The sequence below is a fragment of the Leishmania infantum genome, chromosome 29 (genome assembly GCF_000002875.2).
Source record: "Leishmania infantum JPCM5 genome chromosome 29".
Taxonomy (NCBI): Eukaryota; Euglenozoa; class Kinetoplastea; order Trypanosomatida; family Trypanosomatidae; genus Leishmania; species Leishmania infantum.
This window is the reverse complement of record NC_009413.2, coordinates 515,624-535,003: the sequence shown is the minus strand read 5'-3', so window position 1 is coordinate 535,003 and position 19,380 is coordinate 515,624. Positions and strand designations below refer to the sequence as shown.

The window sequence follows — 19,380 nt, the reverse complement described above, 5'->3', positions numbered from 1 at the left end:
CGTGAGTCTGTGGGTGCGGTTATATCTTAGGCGCGAGTCAAAGCAAGGCAAAGGGGGGAGGGGGTAAAAAGCGCATGCAGTGGAGTTGAGCGCTGTTGGTGTGCAGTGGAACGCTTATGTTAGCTTGGGGGAGTGGGAGTGAGGGTACACTGCACTGCAGAAGCTATGCACACGCGCGCACACACACACCGGGTGTTGTGTCGCTGCTATGAGAAGAGAGAGATGATACGGACGGGTGCGCGAGCGTCTTTCCTTCGCAGCACTCAAGAAAAAAAGGCGTGCACACACACAGGCAGCTCTACCGCCACCACCACCACCGTTCACATCCCTCCATTTCTGCCCATGCTCATAGACACCAGTGCAAACACCCTACACCTCCCACCGCTGCCGGAAGGTCCAACTCCCTCCCGCACAACTGCTGAGACTACAGCGACGGTGCTGCTCGATGTGTCGCTTTCTTGTTGTCGCCCCTGGACTTGCATCTGGAGGAGGAGGGAGGGGGTCAACTTAGCCAGCCTTTCAGGTAGGTGCACCCCTTCGGATTCACCACGCCACGGCACGAAACGGAGCATTGATCCAGAAGGGGGCACCCGAGGCAGGGAAAGCCCACAGCCGGCATGTAGGACCAGCCGTCAACAGCGTCCTTCGAAGATGGTTGCGAGACGGGCGCCGGCTCCCAGAGGCTGGACTGGCGAAGGGCCTCCATGGTGCTGTTGCTGAGTCCGTCATCCTCTACATCGGGAATGCACCCACTTCCGCCACCAGCCGCAGCAGTTGACGCCAAAGAGGGCGGAGCAGCGGACGGGTGCCCAGACAACCCCAACACCAAGTCATTCTCTTGGCGCACGCGCTGCAGCGCCGGCCCCTCCATGCCTGTCGACAAGGGCCGTTGGCGAGGACGCCGCGCCTGCGCTGTGAAGTGCCGCATCACACTCTGGCCGTGCGCAAGCTGGTACTGAGGTGTGTTGACCTCCTCCGTGGTGGCTGGTATAAGCATCTCCAGTACGCCGTCGAGGACGAGGGTGTGGACGAGGGTGCGCAGGTCCAGGTCGGAGAGCTGTTTCGCCACAAACGTGTAGCTGCTGCCCGCGGATGCCATGCCAGACGTGGACAACGACGGGCCACCGCCGACAGGCCGCTGCATCGCTGAGTCAATCATGGTGAAGACAACGGGCAGGTTGTACGGCTGGGTGGATGTGCTGGACGGGTGATTCGCCGCAAGACCTGCGGCGGGCGGAGCGCTGCCACTACCACGGCCACCGGCAGCGCTCTGCACCGCTTCGACATGCCGCTTGATCTGGTCAAAGCTGACCATCCGCCGCGTTGACACAAACCGTGTCAGCTCGCGACGCCACTCATCCACAAAGGCGACGTCGAGCTCCTCGCCGCAGTACATGGCGCCCCCCGTGATGTGCGTCGACGGGTCAATATTGAAGAGTGTGTAGATGCGCTTCGCCCGGTTCGTGAAGGAGCGGTGCTCCTTTATGAGGTTCTTCGCCGTTAGCGCTGCGAGAGCCTTGCCAAGCTCCGTCTTGGGCATCCGCACCTTGCTCAGCAGCTGGGTCTGATCGATCCCACTGGACCCGCTCGCCCGCACCGCATCGAGCACCAGAGACAGGTTCTCGTTAATGTTGTTCACGATGGAGATGTATATCTGCGTGTCGGCGCCGTTGCCGCGGCGCAGGCGCACTCGATTCTGCTCCATCAGTTGGCGCACCGCTCCCTCGCCGCCGCTGGGGCCGAGCTGCAGCTCCCTCTTGAGCCGCTCATAAGGGATAGCCTCCTCGGCGCAGGCGGAGAGCCGGTGCAGGATGCGCTGCTCCACCGTCATGGAAGACGAGAGGGACATTTTGCGCGATCAGCGAGGAGTGCTTCGGTTCCGAGTTGAGAGGAATCACATACGACAGGCAGACGAACAGGCACACACCGACACACACGCCTACCACGACAACGAAAGCGGATGCGGTACGCGAAACAGCCGCTCTGTCGTGCAAAACACTGGCCGCACACAACGCTGGTCGTGGAGAGGAGACAGTGAGGAGGCGCCCGCGCAGCGGTGCGTTGGCGGCTCCTTTGCCCGCCTTGGCGGTGTTCTCTCTCAGAGGACGTACGTGGAAAACGAGTTCGTCCACAGACGCGTGGCTGCCATGCGGCGGCATTCACGCAGCAGTGGCGTTGGTGAGCAGGAGAGTGCAAACGCGGGCAAGAAACAGAAGGAGGGAAAAGAGGCACAGAGAGTGCGAAGAGGGTGCGAAGGTGTTAAGAGCGTACATCGAGAGTGGAAAGAAGACACGAGGAGGAGGAAGGGCGAGAACAAGGCAAGAAGGAGCAAGAGAGGGGAAAGCCTGCGCCGCCTTTGCCGCCGCGCTGTGTACACTTTTGCGAAAGACTCAGGGTCTCGCTGGAAAACAAGCTTGGATGCACCTGGCGCAAAGACGCGAGGAAGAGACGAGGAAGGTCGTGGGAGCTGCTCTTAGTGCGCGCGTGCGCATATAGGCAGGCGAGTGAGTCGTGTTGCTCCGCCTGCCTGCGTTCCTTTGCCTACCTTCTGCTCTTACCTTCATGGATCCATGTGTCTCGGATCTGGGGTGCCTGCGCGCCTCCGTGCGTGCGTGGTCCTCGTTGGAGGTTGCTGTGCGTGTCTTTTAGAAAAGGTAAAAAAAAAGGCAGACAACACGCAACAAGAACGTCATGAAGGAGGCAGGAATAGAGAGGATCGAGGGCCAATACAGTGGGCCTGCCAGCGGGTGGAAGGGGCAGAGACAGAGCCAAAGAGAGATTAGCAACGGGAAGGAAGGAGGGTGGGTGACAACGCGGCACAAGGACGCCAGTTGGCTAGTAACAAAAGAAAACCCTTTTTCAGCGTATCCATTCTGACATAGCGCATGTCTTGAGCTTCACTCTACCTGAACTGTCACAGGACCCCACCGCCCGGTGCGAAGCAGCCGTGAACACACGCGTTTCAGCACAAGGCTCCCACTGAGCCATCGGAGAGCACGACCTCTGCCCTCCAACTCCACCCACCCACCCGCGGCCTCGCGGGTCGCCACAAAGCCGCTCCCCCATCGTGCCGGTCACCACTCCCGGCGCATCCCCGCTGGGGGGGTGGAACTCAGGCACCACGCACAGGTAGGCAGCGAGGGGGTCGGGTGCGATGCCCTCGAGTCCCGTGGACACCTTGACCATCCCGTTAATGACACAGGCGTGTCCCTTGTCGCAGGTGCTTCGACGCACAACGCCATCCAGGACCACAAGGCCGACATCAGTGGCGATGCATCGCTCTGGTCTCCCCCACTACGTCGTCGGCACTTGTCAATGGCACCACCAGAAGCCGCCCGGCATTGGGAGGGATAGGAGAGGGAGGGATGCTTGGCTTCCGCCCCACACAGGGTGTGGGGTGGGGGGACACGGGAGCCTGCGATACCACGCACTGCGGTGCCTTCCGTCATCAGGGACAGTTCAAGGCAGCAAGCCCGAAAGAGAACAAGTAGAGAGAAATGTGAGACTACGAGGGTGAGAGAGGGGGGGACGTGCGAGCGGAAGAGAGGCGAACGAAAAACAAGAGAGAAACAGACTCGTAAGCAGTGTCCGTGGGAGAACGTGAAAGAGGCCCCTTGAGCAAGACCCGGAAACACGTGCCCTATTGGTGGCGTGATGGCTCCCTTCAGCGGAAGCCAGCGGCTGCTCGTAAGCGGCATTGACTCAAAAGAAAAAACAGCGTTCGTACGCTCTTGTCCCTCTTCGTTCCGCGTCTCCAGCTACTCCCAACCTCCCCATTCGGCCCGGCCGCGCCGTTGGCCTCAGCGAAGGTGCACGCCAAAACGACAGACTACCGGCAGCGTCCCCTTCCCCAACCGATCGGTATCCCTTTAGAGACCTACTTCAGAGGGCACATACAGCGTGCCCTAATCTCACTCACTGCAGAGTACACCAAGCCACAAAAGTGAAGCTGGCTTGAGTAGATTATGGAGAAGAAACAACGGGCACACCAATCAAAGACGAACACTTCACATACAGGCAAGCCCAGCAGCACGCGCCCTGCCCTGCTACTCGCACACCATACATCCCCTCTCCCTCACCTCAAATAGACGCGAGAGCCACGCCACAAAGGACAAAAAAAAAAAGAAATGCTCCCCCTAACAGGCAGAGAAGAGGAGGAGGTAACATCCCCGTGTCGGCTGCTGCGTAGAGAAGGAACACAAACACATACAGACACACACGAAGAGAGAGACGTTAATAAGAGGAAGGGAGATGAAGCACAAGCAAGTCTCAACCAAAAAAAAAAAGAAAGGGTGGGCGTCGGAACATACGATGCAAAAGAGCGCCCATAGGGAAACAAAAACAAGGAGAGGTGCAAAGTGGGCCGACGGTAAGGCGAAGAAACCAACATCAGCGACATCACCACACAAACGCTAACACGTTAACCTTTTTTCAGCAAGGCTACTGAGAGAAAGAGAGTGACGAAAACGACCGTACCAAGAGAAATAAGAAAAGCAGCTCACTAGCACACGCACACACACACACACACCGCGCCATGACAAATAACAGAAAAATGTGAAACACTGACATAGACAGAGACGCACCGACCCAAGTACGCAGAGGTGCGGAGACGCTTGCGAAGAAAAGTGATGCCGAGGGGGGAGGGAGGGTGGAGGGTAGAGCGCAAAGAAACCGATTCGGCTTGTCCCCCCCCCCTTTTTCCTCGTGGGCCACCTCTTCCTGGGCTCTTTCTATGCGCTCACGCGCACACAAAGAAAACATTTTCGACAAGGAGGCGCTCGAGAAAGTCAGCCACACAAAACAAACAGAAGATCGCACAGGCGAAACGCGGAAGGGGGACAACTGGAAGGGAGAAGGGCGGGGCGTACGAGAAGGTGAACTGGCGATATTCACACATACCCTCCACAAAGGCGAAGGAGGAGGGCAAACAAGACGACAAGAAAAGGGGCGGAAGACAGAGAGACAGAGAGCACCAGAACAGAGCTATGCTCGCGGTGGGAGGAGCGGGGAGGATGAATGTTGCCAACTCGGGCCAGACACCCTGCGAATCGCCCCCTCCCCCCCACGATACACTAACACAGGTCCGTTCTCGAGCAACAATGTTCGCACTGATTGTTGTGTTTCCCCACCACCACGACCATGACCCTTATCTCTCTGCTTGTGGGTTGCTGCGAGCAATGGTTGCCGTGCTTTGTGTAGAGAGGCGGGAGAGGGGGAAGAAGGGGGAGGGGAGGGGGCTGCCTGTAATCCGTGTGTGTATAGCAACGCACAGAACGAAGAGAATCATGACCAGCAATGAAGAAACGCTGCGAAAAAGAGAGCGCGAGATCAGCGGGCGAGGTGGCGCGTCCTGGACAGCGGAAAACAAGAGGAAAGAAGGCTGAATTTGCGTCTCGCTGTGCTGGCTGAATTTCCGTGTGGGTTTGGTTGGGGGGAGGGGGTTGTGGCGATCAAGTGCGCGCGCCCAGCCTCTCGTCTGTCTCTCATTCATAGGCGTCGGATGCTCCCCTGTCCCTCTACGCCTCGAGCCCCCTCCCCTCCCTCACCCTCTTTTTCGTTGCAAGGCGCTCATTTTGTGGCTTCTGCTGCAGCGGTGTTTGCGGCTGGCGCGCCTCCAAGCACCTCGCAGAGGGTGTTGCAAGACAGCATCAGAGCCGCCTTCAGGTCCGCCACGTTCGTTGTCGGGCTGTTCGTAAAGGCGGAGAGAGAAATACGCACCTCCTGCTCATCGATCACGTACCCGAGACCGTAGCCGTTGCTCTGCATGGGGCCAAAAGTGTAGTACCGCAGCCACGGCTGGCTAAACTCGCTGGTGCTCAGCACCGACCTGCTCGTCTTGAGGAACAAGTCGTCTTCAAAGAAGGCAAGCGCGGCCTTGTCACCGTTGATCCGCGCGACGTGGCGTAGAGCCATAAGGTGGCGGTCGTATCCCTCGCCACGCGATGCGGCAGCTGTGAGGGCGACGTGTCGGTCGCTCGTAGCGCGGATTAGCTTAGTGAGCATTTCTTTGCCGTTCGTGTCCAGCGCCGCGGCGTGCTCGCCGTCCTGCTGAAGCTGCGCGAGGTTTTTCGCTAGCGCCAGCATCTCCTCGGACGTCGTATGCACCAGCTCCGTGGTGCCGTGAAAGAAGCCGGCCGTGCTGCACACCTCCGTCGTGCTGTACAGCTTGTTGCGCATCTTATACATGGCTAACTGCAGGCACATCTGCACAAACGCATCCGGCTCCACCTTTAGCGCGGACAGCTGCACCCTGCCACAGGGAAGGTGAATGGAATGCACCTCGGTGTCCGTCACAATCGCCAGCGCCTCCTGGCGTGCCGCGCGGATGTGAGAAACGAACGACTTGCCGTATGTCACGCTCAGGTGGCGCACGATGCGGCTCACGGCAACACCGTCGATGCCATCCGTCGACCCTCCGCTAGCACCCCTCTCTTTGAGGATAGAGAGTACGTCGCCTATCCACTTGGCCCAGTGCACGCGGTCGCTCGATGTCGAATCGAAGTTGAACGCCACCTGCCCATCCTCGGAGACGATCATCTGATGCTTGTCGTACCAGCGGTTCTCCAGCTCCTCCTTGCTGCCGTGCAGAGCCGAGGCCTCCGCCAGACTCTCGTCGTTGCCCCACTTCATGCTGTCGAGACACACCACCAGGATGCTTTCGTGGAAGAGGCGCAGCACCTCGGCGTTTTCGGGGGTCTTGAGGAGCTCTTGGTACGCCTGGCCCCACACAGCGCGGCTACCAGCCGTCAGCACCGACACAGGAGACGTATTGTCCTGGTCGGGAGTGATGGTGAGGATCAGCTCGAAGGCTTTCTGGATCAATCTGCGATCGAGCACGCGCTCGTGCTCGTCAAAGACGCGGACCATGTAAGGGTGGCCATCGTGCAGTACTATGATGTGGCTTAGCTTCTCCAGTGGCGTGGTATGTAGCAGATCCGTCTCCTTGGATGGAATGAGGCTACGGCCAAACTCGGTGAGGAGCGGCGACACGTCGTACTGCGCCGCCGGATCAGCCGGGACGGAGAGACCATTCGTCCGAAGTTCCTGAATCCAGCACGCGATACCGTAGGTGAGGGCCGATGCCACTCCAGCCTGCGTCCTATCCGCCCCGGCGATGTCCTGCTGCAGAACAAAGCTAGCGTTCATATTCACCTCTTGTGGGGAACGGCTGTTGAGGGCCGACTGTGCCAAGAGGCCCTCCACGTACGTGAACGGCGCCTTGCCCGACTCGGCGGCGGTCATGTCCGCGTCCACCAGATGCCTCTGCAGCACAGGGGCGGAGGAGTTAACGAAGGCGTCCAGCTTGGCTAGGTGCGGCGCCGTCACCTCGGGTGACCATAGTGCACGCAGCGATGAGCGGTACCCGTCCATGGTGGCCGCGACCGACGGAATGGGCAGACGCGGCAGCTTGAGCACGTTGCCCTGCAGCTCGGTGGCGCTGATGCGCTTCATGATCAGCGGGAAAAAAAAAGGGGGGCAAGAGGAACGAAAGTCTCTTCAAAGCGATGAGATATATCAGAAAGAAAAACGATGAGCCGATGCTCCGTCTCGGCTGAAGCCGCTCACGATGGCAGATGTGTGTGCGATGGGTTCGTCTCTCTCACTCTTTCTGCGACGGCAAGAGATGATAGGGCTGCCAAGCGATCTAAATACCACGACACTTCACGAAAAGGTCAGAAGTGAAGGTCGCTGAAAATCGTTCTCCCTTGCCGATCACGCGGACGCCTGTGGGTTCTTGTGGAAAGCAACTGAGAAAGAAAAAGAAGACGCTTCTGTTGTGCGGCTGCGAGGAAGCGTGATCCGTCTTCGTCGCGTCGTGCACGCGCGCTCCGTCACACGCGTTCTGCTGGTGCCAATAAAAGAAACAAAAAAAAAGGCTAGAAAAGAGAGACCGTTACCGCCTGATATCGTCTCTTTCCCCGCCGCTTTTGTGGAGGCTTACACACCGCTCCCTCACTACACGCGAGAGGGCAGGCAAACGAACTCCCACACCAGAGACGACAAGGTGTGTATGCGCGTGTGCGTGGAGGTGCGCGCTGCGGAGAGACAGCAGCGCTAGTTGTCCCTCTCTCTTATGTGGAGTGCTCTGCGCCGTGCGTGTGTGCGGAGGTGGGACCCGTTTCGCGTCGTAGCAGCTCAGCACAAATACACATCAAAAGCCAAAGAACCGAAAAAAAAAACTGAAAAAAATTGGGGTGTCCTTTTCACACTTTTTTTATGCCCAAAGAGAAGCGGGAATGATAAGGAGAGCGTCTGTGATGGTGGTGGGAGGGGAGGGGAGAGGAAAGGAGAGGGGTACTTTTTTTCTGTTCTTTTTCTTCTTTAAAGGAAAACGAAAAACTGTGTGACGCACCGTGTCTTCGATGTGAGAAATAACAAATAATCGAAACAACAAACCCGAAACCAAAACGGAAAGGGAGGGTAAAGAAGACGAAGAAATCGCGTAATCTGCGTGTCTGTACGTGCTTTTCGTGGATGGCGGCGTGTTTTGAGTACGGAGTGCGTCTGTGTGCGTTACTAGTTGTATTCTTCCCCAGAGGCACGTGGGGATGCAACCGACAGACGCACAGCCGCGTTGCCCAGAAGAAAGTGGATGAGCGCGCGCAAGAGAGAGGGAAGAGAGATTGGGAAACGACAGAAAACAAAATTGAGGAGACGTGCAGTCGCAAAAAAAAGCCTCTGAGACTTTGTGCGGGCATGTCTGTGTGGGAGACGGGAGGAGGGGGAGGGGCGTAGACCCCAGAGGTGAGAACCCAGAACAGTCCCACGCGGACACACACGCATACTCGTGCATTCGCACGAGCACAGAGAGACGGCCATATGTGTGTGTGTGTGTGTGTGTGCGGCTGTGGGCCAGTGGTGTCTGCTTTTGTTTTTTTTTAGCAAGGGAATCACCAAAAACGGAAAGAATGTGAACGTCGACAACCCCACAACCGGACAGCAATACCGAAGCCACCACAGACGTGCGTGGAGAACGATGCCCACGCGCAAGTGCTTTGGATCGCCAAGAGAAGGGCACTCACCACCGAGCGAGCAAGAGAGAAAGCGTCCTTGCTCAGCCAGAGAGAGGCACACACATACAGACACGCCACCACCCAACAACACGCCTTGAAGCGATCGACACGCCTCGAGCAGGCACGAATACCTTACTGCTCCGTCCCTGATTTCTCTTCTGGCATCCCTCAACCGTCACGTTCATAGGCCTCTACCGGACGCGTTTTTCCTCTCAACTTCGTGCTGTCGCGAAGCGCTAACAACACGAAGAAGAGTGTGACTCCTCAACGGGAGGAGAACGTGCATCGAGGAGGGGGGAGCGTGAAGGGGAAGGAAAAACGCGAGGTCTGTGGGACGCAGCCACGGAACAGAACAGCAAACGACTACGAAAGAAGGGAGGGGGAGGGAGGGAGGGGGGCATCCACACAGCCACCGGCAGCACAACGACCACAAGGCAGCCCAACACTGTGCGTGCTTAGCGCTGCAGAAAGGGAAAACGAAGCGGCACCACACGAGTGCGCGGCAGCAGAACGACGCTACGAATGAGCCGGTACCGCTTCACCGGCACCTTCCTCCACCTCCTCCACAGTCCAGCCGCGAATAACCTCGTCGTACGCGATATCGCTGTACTTGCTGAAGATGAGCGGGTCGGTCGGGCTTAAGAAGTTGAAGTTCCCCTTGGCGAACTCCTCGTCCGGAATGCGGTCGAAGAGAGCCGTGTGAAAGCGGACGTAATGGACAAGGGTGTAGTACGTGAACATCGGCACATCCTCCGGCCGCGGAAGCGGGCAGAACTTCATCAGGAACCCCATGAGCATCATATCCGCCCCTGGCCCATCGTGCAACAGCGCCTCCTCAAAGTTAACCGCGGTCACGTAGTACATGTCGCGGATGTAGTACTTAATCTTGTTCAGTGGCGGGCGGCCCATGATGTCCTCGGACGTAGCCGCCCAGCCATCAAACATAGTCACCAGCAGCTCTTCCAGCACTTCGCGGCGGCGGTTGAACTTCTCGATCGGGATGCTCGTCGCGCGGCGGCTGACGAGGTGCACATGCAGCACGTACAGCCAGTACGTCAGGTCCATCTCCGCGTACTCTAGGTCGAACAGATCCTTCCACTCGGGCAGCGAGATGTGGTGGCATAGGTGGCCAGAGATGAACTCCGATACAGCACGCACTTGACCGCCCATCGTCATCCACCGCGGCCGTTCGCCCTCGTAGATGGCCATCGAGGATGGGTCTCGAACGTCGATGCCCTTGTACCGCTCCGCGTTCTCCTCCACCAGCTTTGACAGCAGCTCCTCGGCGGGTTGGATGTCGGTCGTGGCCCGAGGCGTCAGGAATTGGTCCGGAACGGGCTTCAAAAACTTGTCCTCCGCAACACTCTTGAACTCGTTGCCCAGGCTGGCCCACGCCGCCCCCGCCATCCACGACGTCGACGCAGGCGTAGCGACAGGAGAGGAGGCTGCGGAAGCACCGGTGGCAGCCGATGATGACATGGAGGCGGAGGGGTGGCTCTCGTGGCGCGCATTGTCGCTGTTGGGGGCCTCATGCCTGGCAGCTGCAATGGCTGTCTTCTCCACCAGGCGCCAAGCACTACGCGAGAACATAGCGACTTGACGTCCGGGCAGCTGCCGCCACAATTACTGCCTCACCTTGTGAATGCCGTGCGAATCGACGCCGCGGCCGCGCTCACTGTTTGGGCGGCGGCGAATACGATGGAGTCAACGAGTTCGCGGTGGTCTGCCGTGTTTGGCGTCGTACGCGATGCGGTGAAGGACTGCCTTGCTAGCACTGTAACAATGACACCGAAGCGCGGGAGCGAAGAGTCGATTTGACAGAGGGGGCCAGTTCGTCACTTAGCCAGACGAGCACCCCAGCCCTTCGCACGACTCCTCGGCCTACCTTTAAACTTACGGTACTTAATATCGATCTCTGCGAAGGACGACCTGGCATGCATGGCAGTGTTGGCCAAGGTGGGTTGAATGGTTGTCGCAGACACGCACGGGCGTGTGAGTGCGTGGTGGTGGGGGAGAGAGGAGGGAGTGGGGAGGTGCGCGGTGATCAGATGCAGAGTACGCGAGCGACGGAGAGAGAAAAAGGAGCGGCAGAGACGCTACAATGAGATGGGGTGTTGAAAAGCAACAAACAAAATGCACTAGCACAATAAGTTGCCGCACTGAACGAGCCAGCGCACCATTTTGGCCCCAGTCGTCGGCCACCGATAGCAACGGCAGCGCATTCCTTTGTTAGCCGCAAGCAGCGCGTTTTTCTTGTCCCACACCCTTGTGGAGGAGGAAATCGGGAGGCGTTCGAGGAGATTGACATGACCCGGTCAGACAGCACCCGCAACTGCCACGCAGACAAAAGGCATGAAACACGCCCACGCACAGCCATGGCAACGCGCGGCTGCGTTTTCATCACTTTTTTTTTGAATCCTTCGACAGAGATGCGCCCACGTGTCCAGGGGCAAGCCGCACACAGATGACATGATCGAAACTGGAAAGATGTCGCAACATAATAGGAGACATGGCAGAGAAAAGGGACGAAAGAGGGTGGAAGGGAAGACGAAAGCAGCACCCAGAGGCTAAGCGGGTCGGCGTGCGTCCTCCTTGCTTTGTCGACTTGCCGTGGTACTGGTTTCCGTCTATATGCCCCCCCCTCCCCACCGAGCACCCCCCTCCCTCGCATCCCCGACACAGACGCAACCATCCGTCGTCTCTTGATCACACTACTTGGACGCGGCCTTGGTGGCGTGAAGCTGTGAAATCTGGCCGATGATATGCTCGAAGGTGTCCTCCACGTCCTCGTCCTCCCAGTCCTCCTCCCATGACTTGGCCACTTCCTCTTCAAACTGCCCGCTGATCTGCCGCATCGATAACGTGCGGACAGACCCGGCGCGGGACATGTTGCCTGGGCCTCCCATCGCCGGCGCCGGCTCGAAGCTCTTGAACTCCAAAAACTTGTCCTCCGACTCCTTGTACCACGCCGACCACACGGTCTCGCTCGAAGGGACGGCTAGGAGTGCGTCTGTCGTCTGGAGAATAGACGGCTTCGCCTCGGTTGTGCTCGCTGCCGTCGCCGCCATTTGATCGGGTTTTTTTCTTGCGCCTTTTGTGTGTCGATGCTCGTGGGTGCGGCGCTTTCCGCTCTAACTTGTTCGGCGTGGAGGAGAAGTGGGGGGTCGCTGTAAAACTTCCTAATGGGCAGTGCGGCACAGTCGCTGGACCGACCGATGAGACGCCAGAGAGAAAAGAGGTGAAGAGGGAAAGAGAAGCAGAGATACGCACGTGCACTGCGCAGGCCTCCGAGGGAGGGGGCCGGAGGGTAGCGATGCTGATGAGTACGATGAGGGTATCCAACAACATGAGTTCGCAACAGTGAAAAGGGGCACACAAGTGCGCCCCGCCGCTCTCGTCTAGGCCGCGGCATCGTTAAATCGCGCAAACGCTGAGGTGCTTCATGTATTTCCAAGCTGCAAGTTTGTATTATGCACGATGCAGTGAACCACCACCCATGGAGGGAGGAGGCGGTGGTGTTGGTGGTGATGCGTCCCCACGCGCAGCCGTGAAGATCAGCGTCTCCTCCGTTATGCGCGTGAATTAGCGGCTCTTTGTAGCCGCCCCTTCAGCAGACAACAACAGCAAGAGCGCACGCGGCGGGTTCATGCATCGTGCTTGCCACGCGCGTACGAGTGCGGCTGAGCGTATGTGTGTTTACCCGCCCATGACGTGGGTAGATCAAAAAAGAGGTCCCTCTTTTTCTCTCCCCCTCTCGCATACCTGAGCAGTGACGGCAGCTGTGCGCAAGCCATCACGCGCTCGCAACGAGGGTGCCCCTATCGGCATGACGGCAGCAACGATCTTCCCTAGTGGTCGTCACCAGATCTCGCCCCCCCACTTGCTATCGGCAGTGTGGACCTCCCTCTCACTCTCTCTGCGCACGTCCTGTCGACTTGCTTCTCGGCTCTACGACTGCGCCGCGTGGATTGCCTCCATCTTCACCGTCTCGGCCTCCACCTTTTCGGGGTCGGCGGTCAAGTAAAAGTCAAGCCCGCGCGCCGGGCATGGGGTCCGAGAGGCGATCGCATTCAGCGAAATCCCGTAGCTGGTCAGGAGGTGGTTGACCACCATCAACCCCCGCCCCTTCGTCGGCGGAAACAGTTTCTCAATCGCTGTCGGCTTCACAATAAAGTTGCCATTGCGGTCCACGTCCACCTCGATGCCGACGTGGTAGCCGCCAAAGATGAACATGTTCACGACAACGTCGCTCTCATTCACAACGCGGAATGTGCGCGGAACGGCCTTGTTGTAAATGTGCTGGAACGCTCGATTGCCCATGCGTGGCTGGCCGTACGTGTAGACGGTCACGTCGGCGATGGGGTAGTCCATGCGCCTCAGCATGTAGGTGATGCTATACGCGCAGAGGGACGCCAGGGCGCCGCCGAGGCTGTGGCCGGTTGTGAAGATGCGGTAGACGGTGCCGCGGTCGTCACACAGGACGTCGCGCAACCGCGACAGCACTGTAGGCTTCAGCGTCTTCCAGATGGTAAGAAACCCGGCGTGGCAGGTGGGCCGCCACGACGTCTTGCGCATGCACGAATGGATGCACGACGCACAGCCGAGGTGCTGCGCAGCTGTGGTGCTGCCGTCGTCAAAGGTGCTCGCCAACTCGGACACCTCTTCGCCCGCCGCGTTCGCTGCCTCCCTGTCGGCCGTCTTCTCCATCTCCCGCCACACGACCCGGTGAATGTTCATGTCGTACTTGGCGTTGGTCATGTTCGCGGTCCCGCGGAAGCCGATGATGACGCGCGGCGCCTTGCCCTTGTGTTCACGAGCGCTCGTGTCCATCTTCACCATGAGCACCTGCACCTCCCTCGCCTCCGCTACCAGTAGCCGCACAAAGCCATACTTCTCGACGTTCATGGGCAGCACCGCCGAGTCGGCGACGGTGGCTGCGGCTGCGGCTACCGTCGGCGCCGGCGCCCCCGATTCAGTCTCAGTGGGTGACAAGGCGGAACGGCTGGGCGGACGCTTACCGGCGAGTGCAGGCGTGGAGGTTGGCGGTGACGCGGCTGCGCCGCCGCTGTCATCTTCGCTGCGTATATGAACAATGACCGTGTCCGAGTCACGCGTGCACGGCGTGGTGGGCACATGCATCTCCTGCCCCGTGCGAGCGTCGCCGATGGCGGACGCGACTGCTGCACTGCCCTCGCTAGCGCCGCCAATTGAGCCAGCGACTTCCCGCGCGCCCGCGACTGCCTGATCTGCCTCTCTTCCGCTGTCATCTTCGGCGTCGTCGTCGCCCGTGTCTTCCTCCGCTGGGCAGCAGCCGCAGAGTCGATTCTTGATAGCGTTGGCCACAGCGCGAGGAACGCTCTGCGGCGTCATCTGAATACCCGTCTCGATCGCCTGGCCGCCAGTGCTCTCCTCCACACCGTAGGCCTCCCAGGAGATGTTAAAGCAGTCGATGGCAGTCTCGAGGTTGAAAAAGGGCAGGTACTGCATTGACTGAAAAGGCCGATACGCTGCGTCGAAGATGTGCGTCTCGAGCCGCTCCAAGCCACGAACCGGCCGTTCCAGCAGGTTCTGCTCCGCCGTCCCGATCAGCGCTCCCAAGCGCTCCCGCGCCAGAACCAGGGTGCGCATCAAAGAGCGAGTGCCGCCACGCGTGCGGTCGCTGCTGCTGGTATCATCGCTGTCGCCCGAGGTGCGCAAAGAGAGGTCGAATAGCGCGTCGCCATCTCTGGAGTGCGATATGCGCGGATGACTTCCTGTGTCGCCATGTACAGAGACCTGTCGCGCATTGGCATCAACACCGCTGCTCGCTGGCGCAACGCAAGACGCGTCTGCCGTCAACAGTGGTGAAATGCACGACACAGTGGGAGGGTCGTCCTTCCCCACAAGCGGCGTTCCTTTGAGATTGCTTCCATCGTTAGCATCGGATGCGTCTGCAGTCGGCGCCTGCATCGGAAGCATCGCGCACGGCAGAGAATCGCGCTGGCGCACGAAGGTGTCATTGTTGGTGCCTAAGGCGACTTCGCTTTCGCTTAGTCGCCGCTTGTCATGTTTGTGCCACTCCTCGTCCACCTCGGTGTGCGGCAACACCGAGACTGAAGCCTCCGCTGGCGTCGCAGCTGCCGCCTGCAACGCTCTCGAGAACGCTGCTATGGGTATCTCAGTGTCCCCTGCCACGCCTGTACCGGCGGAGGGATCTCGGTAGCGTGACCGCGGCGCCAGTGGAGGCGTGGCATGCCGTGAGACAGTCTTGCGGCTGCGTCTGGCGGACTCCGCGTCCGCATCCCCCCACGAGTTAGTGGGAGCGTTCCCATCCGAACGGGAGCGTGCGTGGTGCTGGCACCACCCAGCATGCTTCAACGGCGCCAGTGACGGAGAAGCACGGCCGCTGTGGCAGTCAAAACCACTGTACGTGTGCGCCAAGGTATTCGCCGACAATGCTGCCTGGCGCTGCGAAAACCTACAAAACGTAGCGCTGCCGTCTCCGCCGTCAAGACCTCGCGCGGCAGATGCGTTCTGCCGAATCCGGGACCGCCATCGCGCGGGGCCTTCAATAGCGTATGCGTCTCCTGCCAATGACCTATCGCGCCTAACGCCGGCGTACGACTCCGTAACGCCTCCGCCACCACCAGCGGTGCCGTCGCCGTCTGCTAGAAAGTAGGTGCTAAAGCGATCCATGTTGATGATGTGGCGTGCCGCCACGCTCACCGGCATCAAGCCATTCGAGTCTACATCACTATGGCCGCGCCAAAAGCCACTGCTCCGCATGTCGAGTGTGGTGGTTGCAGCACCAGCGCCACTGTCATCGCCGAAGCGTCGCGACGGACTCGGCTCGATGGCCAGGTGGCTTGCTCCTCGTGCGGCCGGCACACCCGAACGACCATCGCAGCGCACGAGGCTGATAGTGCCACGACTGTTGTCCCGCGCAACCGGTGACTCCTCATGGTGCTGGCTGCCGCCGTCATCGGCGTCGTCGTCCGTGTCTGTCGCACTCACCAGGCGGCTCGGCTGCGGCGACGCGCATACGTCAGTGCGCCACGACACGGGAGCGCCGCCGTCGCGCTGCAGCGAGCTCGTCGCACGGCAGCCGTCACCCTGCATTTCACGCATGGGGGGCAACAGGTTGGACTGCATTGCGTTCTGCGTGCGCTCCCACGGCGTGGTGGCGGCGATGGAGCCGGCCAAAGTGGGTACGAAGCTCGCCACCGCTCCGCCCGCGTTCTGAAGCCGTTTCTGCTTCGCCATGTACTGCCGCCGTCGAAATTGAAACTGAAGACGGTAAAACCGCGTCTCCTCCTGTTCTGTGACAAAGATGTACTGGCTGCCGCCGTGCCGCGCCAACCAGCGATACCACGTGTCGGGCCACACCATGTGTTTCCAACGTGGGTCCCTCGGGTTGACGGGTACGTTCTCGTCGCGGCTCTGCGAGGTGTAGACAAGCGTCATGATATTCACAAAGAAGCTCGCGACCATCAACATCGGAAGTTGCAGCAATGGCTGCTGCGAGGCCAGCGCCGGGTAGCCGCGGTTGTAGAACAAAAAGAAAACGAGACAGTGAATCACGCAGTAAGCAATGGCGGACAGGAAGACCATCAAGAACACACGGCAGGCAAGCTGCTGCGGACGGCTTTCCAAGTACGGCTTTTTCCCGAGGTAGCTGCGTAGGTAGAAGAGGAGCAACAGGCAGACGAGACCGCCAGAAATCTGAAGGATGATGACGAACCAGTAGAGCCGCTTGAACCGCACCTCGCTGTTGGAGGTGAGCTGCCACATGTACTTGTTCACGCTCGCATCCACAATGTCCAGCACACAGATGCTGAGCATGTAGACAGAGATGAGGATCTTCGTCCACATGGGTGGGTCGCACACGTTTCGGCTCCGCGCGAGTAAGGCCTTGAGCTTGGCGAAGGCGCCGTCGTTCGGCTTCGCTTCGAGAGGGCGGGCCCACATCATCGAGGCGGTCATGACGGAGAGCATGTACGCGATCGACACCGCCATGAAGTAGGTGGGGATGCGGTACTCCATGAAGGCTAGCATGGAGGATAAGGGCCAGCTCGTGATGTTCAGCGCGAACAGCGGGTTCATGTACCACAGTAGCGCCACCTGCAGGACAAGCGTCCAGCTCTGCTCGTACAGGGCGCTCGTGTACTTGCAGTACGCGACAAAGCGTAGCGTGTGAATTAGGGAAAAGACCATCAGTGTGTAGCGCCACACAATCGTGGCAACCGTGTAGGCAGAGCGTTGGTAGGCAATGCCGACGGAGCCACCGGCCGCCCCGGCCGCCAGCGATTCCGGCACCAAGGTCAGGGTAAAGCTGAACTCGCCCGCAAGCGTGGGCGTGTTGCCAAGCAAGAGCTCCGGCACACGCGCCACATCGCACCGAGTCTTCGTCCTGTCGCAGCGAATCGACAAGGGGTACTCCGAGACCCGCTCGACTCCGTTGCCCGATATGCGATTCTCGGCGACGACGTTGTACACCTGCACTATACCTGCCTGGTCAGTTGGCGGAGGTAGACTAAAGGCCACGCGCCGGTAGCGCACCATACTGCTATGCTGATGGGTCAAGGTCGAGCCGACCCACCTAAGCGACACCGTCGCTGGTGTCGCGAGGGTGCCGTTAGCCGCTGCAGTCGGCGAAGTCACGCAGGGGCTCGTCCACTTGTCCATGTGCCGCAGATCTACGCCGTAAGCTGTGCCACAGATGTTCACCATCGACCATTGCACCTTCGGAATGACTTCGACGACGAGAGCCGCGATAAGGCACGCGTGCCACAGCACAAGGGTGAGTCGCATCGCGAAGGCTGAGATGGACTCCACCTGCAGCTCCACCGGCTCGTAGAAGCGCTGCATCACACGCAGCTTCTCGGAGCCCCTGCGCTTGCGATGGCTACGATGGGAGTTTGCAAAAGCAGCGGCGTTAGTGGACGACTGTGCCATTGGACTGTGCGATGGCGATCCTGTCTGCATGTTGAGGATACCCAAGGAGTTGCTAAAGGGCTGGACGCCGGATGGGACAGGAGGGGAAACGTGAAGCGACATGCCTTTCGGGGCAGACATGCCGGTGCCGGCGTGGTTGGGCAGCACCGTGGTTGACGCACCCGCATACGTCATCCCTCCATCAACGCCACGGGCATTGCCAACGCCACCGCCGCCGCTCGAGTACGCAGCGAGGAAGCTCTCGTGCTTCTGCGCGCTAAGCACACCTGCGCCGCAGTAGTAATTGCCAACGAGGAAAATTTGCCGGTGCGGTGGGGTCGGGATGACGCGACGACGATGCGCCGATGACTGCCGCAGCGCCACCTTCTGCCTATCCTCCTTTTCCACGTGCTGTTTCCGGCGCTTGCGAGGCTTTTCCTCGGGCTGACACTCCCTCCAAGACGGGCGGCTGCCGCGCGCCTTGGCGGATGCGTCCACCCTCTCCCGCGCCTTCTGCACGAATTCGCCCTTTGAGATCGGCGCGGAGGGCTTCGGTGCGCGTTGCTGCTTCTGCTGCTGCTGCTGCGGCGGCGGCGGCGCCGACTCGCGAGCTAATCGCCTGCCATCGTCATTGCCCTCAGCGCTGCCGTGAGAGGATAAAGAGGCACTTTGTCTCCCTGCGAAGGGGGACTGCGTCGATGCTAAATTTGCTGCAGCATCGCCACTGCGCAGACTTACGGAGGGCATATCGAGTCCGTCGCTCTTGCTACTCAGGAGAGTGAGGGGCTCCCGTAGAAGGCAGTGGCCCGGAGAAGTGAGAGAGCGGCAAGCGCGCGTGCACTAGGGCTCTGAAGTTCTGTTCAATGACGGTCGCTCCACGCTTCAGTTGAGCTGTGTGAGCGCCACGAGGAGGGAGGCCACTATTTAGAAGAGAAAGAAAAGACGAAGGCTCTCGCCAAAAGGATGTGTCGATCAGCAGCAGAGGCGCAGAGGGGGGGGGTGTAAGAGGCGGTTCAGTGAAAAGGAAAGAGCCCCCATAGCAACTGTATCAAACGCCACGGCTGTCTACGTCGAGCTCCTGTCAAGATGCTCCCCTCTCGTGTGGCGTTTCAAGGGGAAATGGGAAGAGGGGGAGCACAGGTTGCACAACGGGTCACAAAGGGTGTGTGCACATGGGCAGAAGCAAAACAAAAAGGTAGTAAAAAGAAGGCGAGACTGAAGCGGAGAAAGGGAAGGGGAGGGCGCGGCCACAAGATACGCTAGCGCTCCCACACGTCTAAACTCACGCACGGAAACGCTCAGGGGCGCGCGATCCACCTTCCTCGTCAGCGCTTATCGCAACCAATGGAGGGGGTGCAACCCTGACGACGATGACGAAATTTCGTAAAGACTAACCCTCGGCGCAAGGCGAGATGGCAGCAAAAGTGATCACCACCGAAACAGCAGAGGGACG

The 19,380-nt window shown here is 59.6% G+C and overlaps 5 protein-coding genes across 5 annotated transcripts; all 5 read right to left on the bottom strand.

The window, feature by feature from the left end:
- Positions 1–502: 502 nt before the first annotated feature.
- On the bottom strand, positions 503–1,849 carry LINJ_29_1410 (conserved hypothetical protein; the record flags this gene model as incomplete). The annotated part of the gene is made up of 1 exon (XM_001466621.1): positions 503–1,849. The coding sequence occupies one exon, from the start codon at positions 1,847–1,849 to the stop codon at positions 503–505; it is 1,347 nt and encodes a 448-aa protein (XP_001466658.1).
- A 3,719-nt stretch (positions 1,850–5,568) lies between these two features.
- Positions 5,569–7,452, bottom strand: LINJ_29_1400 (putative carnitine/choline acetyltransferase; the record flags this gene model as incomplete). Its single annotated transcript, XM_001466620.1, has 1 exon — positions 5,569–7,452. The coding sequence occupies one exon, from the start codon at positions 7,450–7,452 to the stop codon at positions 5,569–5,571; it is 1,884 nt and encodes a 627-aa protein (XP_001466657.1).
- A 2,078-nt stretch (positions 7,453–9,530) lies between these two features.
- Positions 9,531–10,421, bottom strand: LINJ_29_1390 (conserved hypothetical protein; the record flags this gene model as incomplete). Its single annotated transcript, XM_001466619.1, has 1 exon — positions 9,531–10,421. The coding sequence occupies one exon, from the start codon at positions 10,419–10,421 to the stop codon at positions 9,531–9,533; it is 891 nt and encodes a 296-aa protein (XP_001466656.1).
- A 1,304-nt stretch (positions 10,422–11,725) lies between these two features.
- On the bottom strand, positions 11,726–12,082 carry LINJ_29_1380 (conserved hypothetical protein; the record flags this gene model as incomplete). The annotated part of the gene is made up of 1 exon (XM_001466618.1): positions 11,726–12,082. The coding sequence occupies one exon, from the start codon at positions 12,080–12,082 to the stop codon at positions 11,726–11,728; it is 357 nt and encodes a 118-aa protein (XP_001466655.1).
- An 880-nt stretch (positions 12,083–12,962) lies between these two features.
- On the bottom strand, positions 12,963–18,674 carry LINJ_29_1370 (putative lipase domain protein; the record flags this gene model as incomplete). Its single annotated transcript, XM_001466617.2, has 1 exon — positions 12,963–18,674. The coding sequence occupies one exon, from the start codon at positions 18,672–18,674 to the stop codon at positions 12,963–12,965; it is 5,712 nt and encodes a 1,903-aa protein (XP_001466654.2).
- Positions 18,675–19,380: the final 706 nt, after the last annotated feature.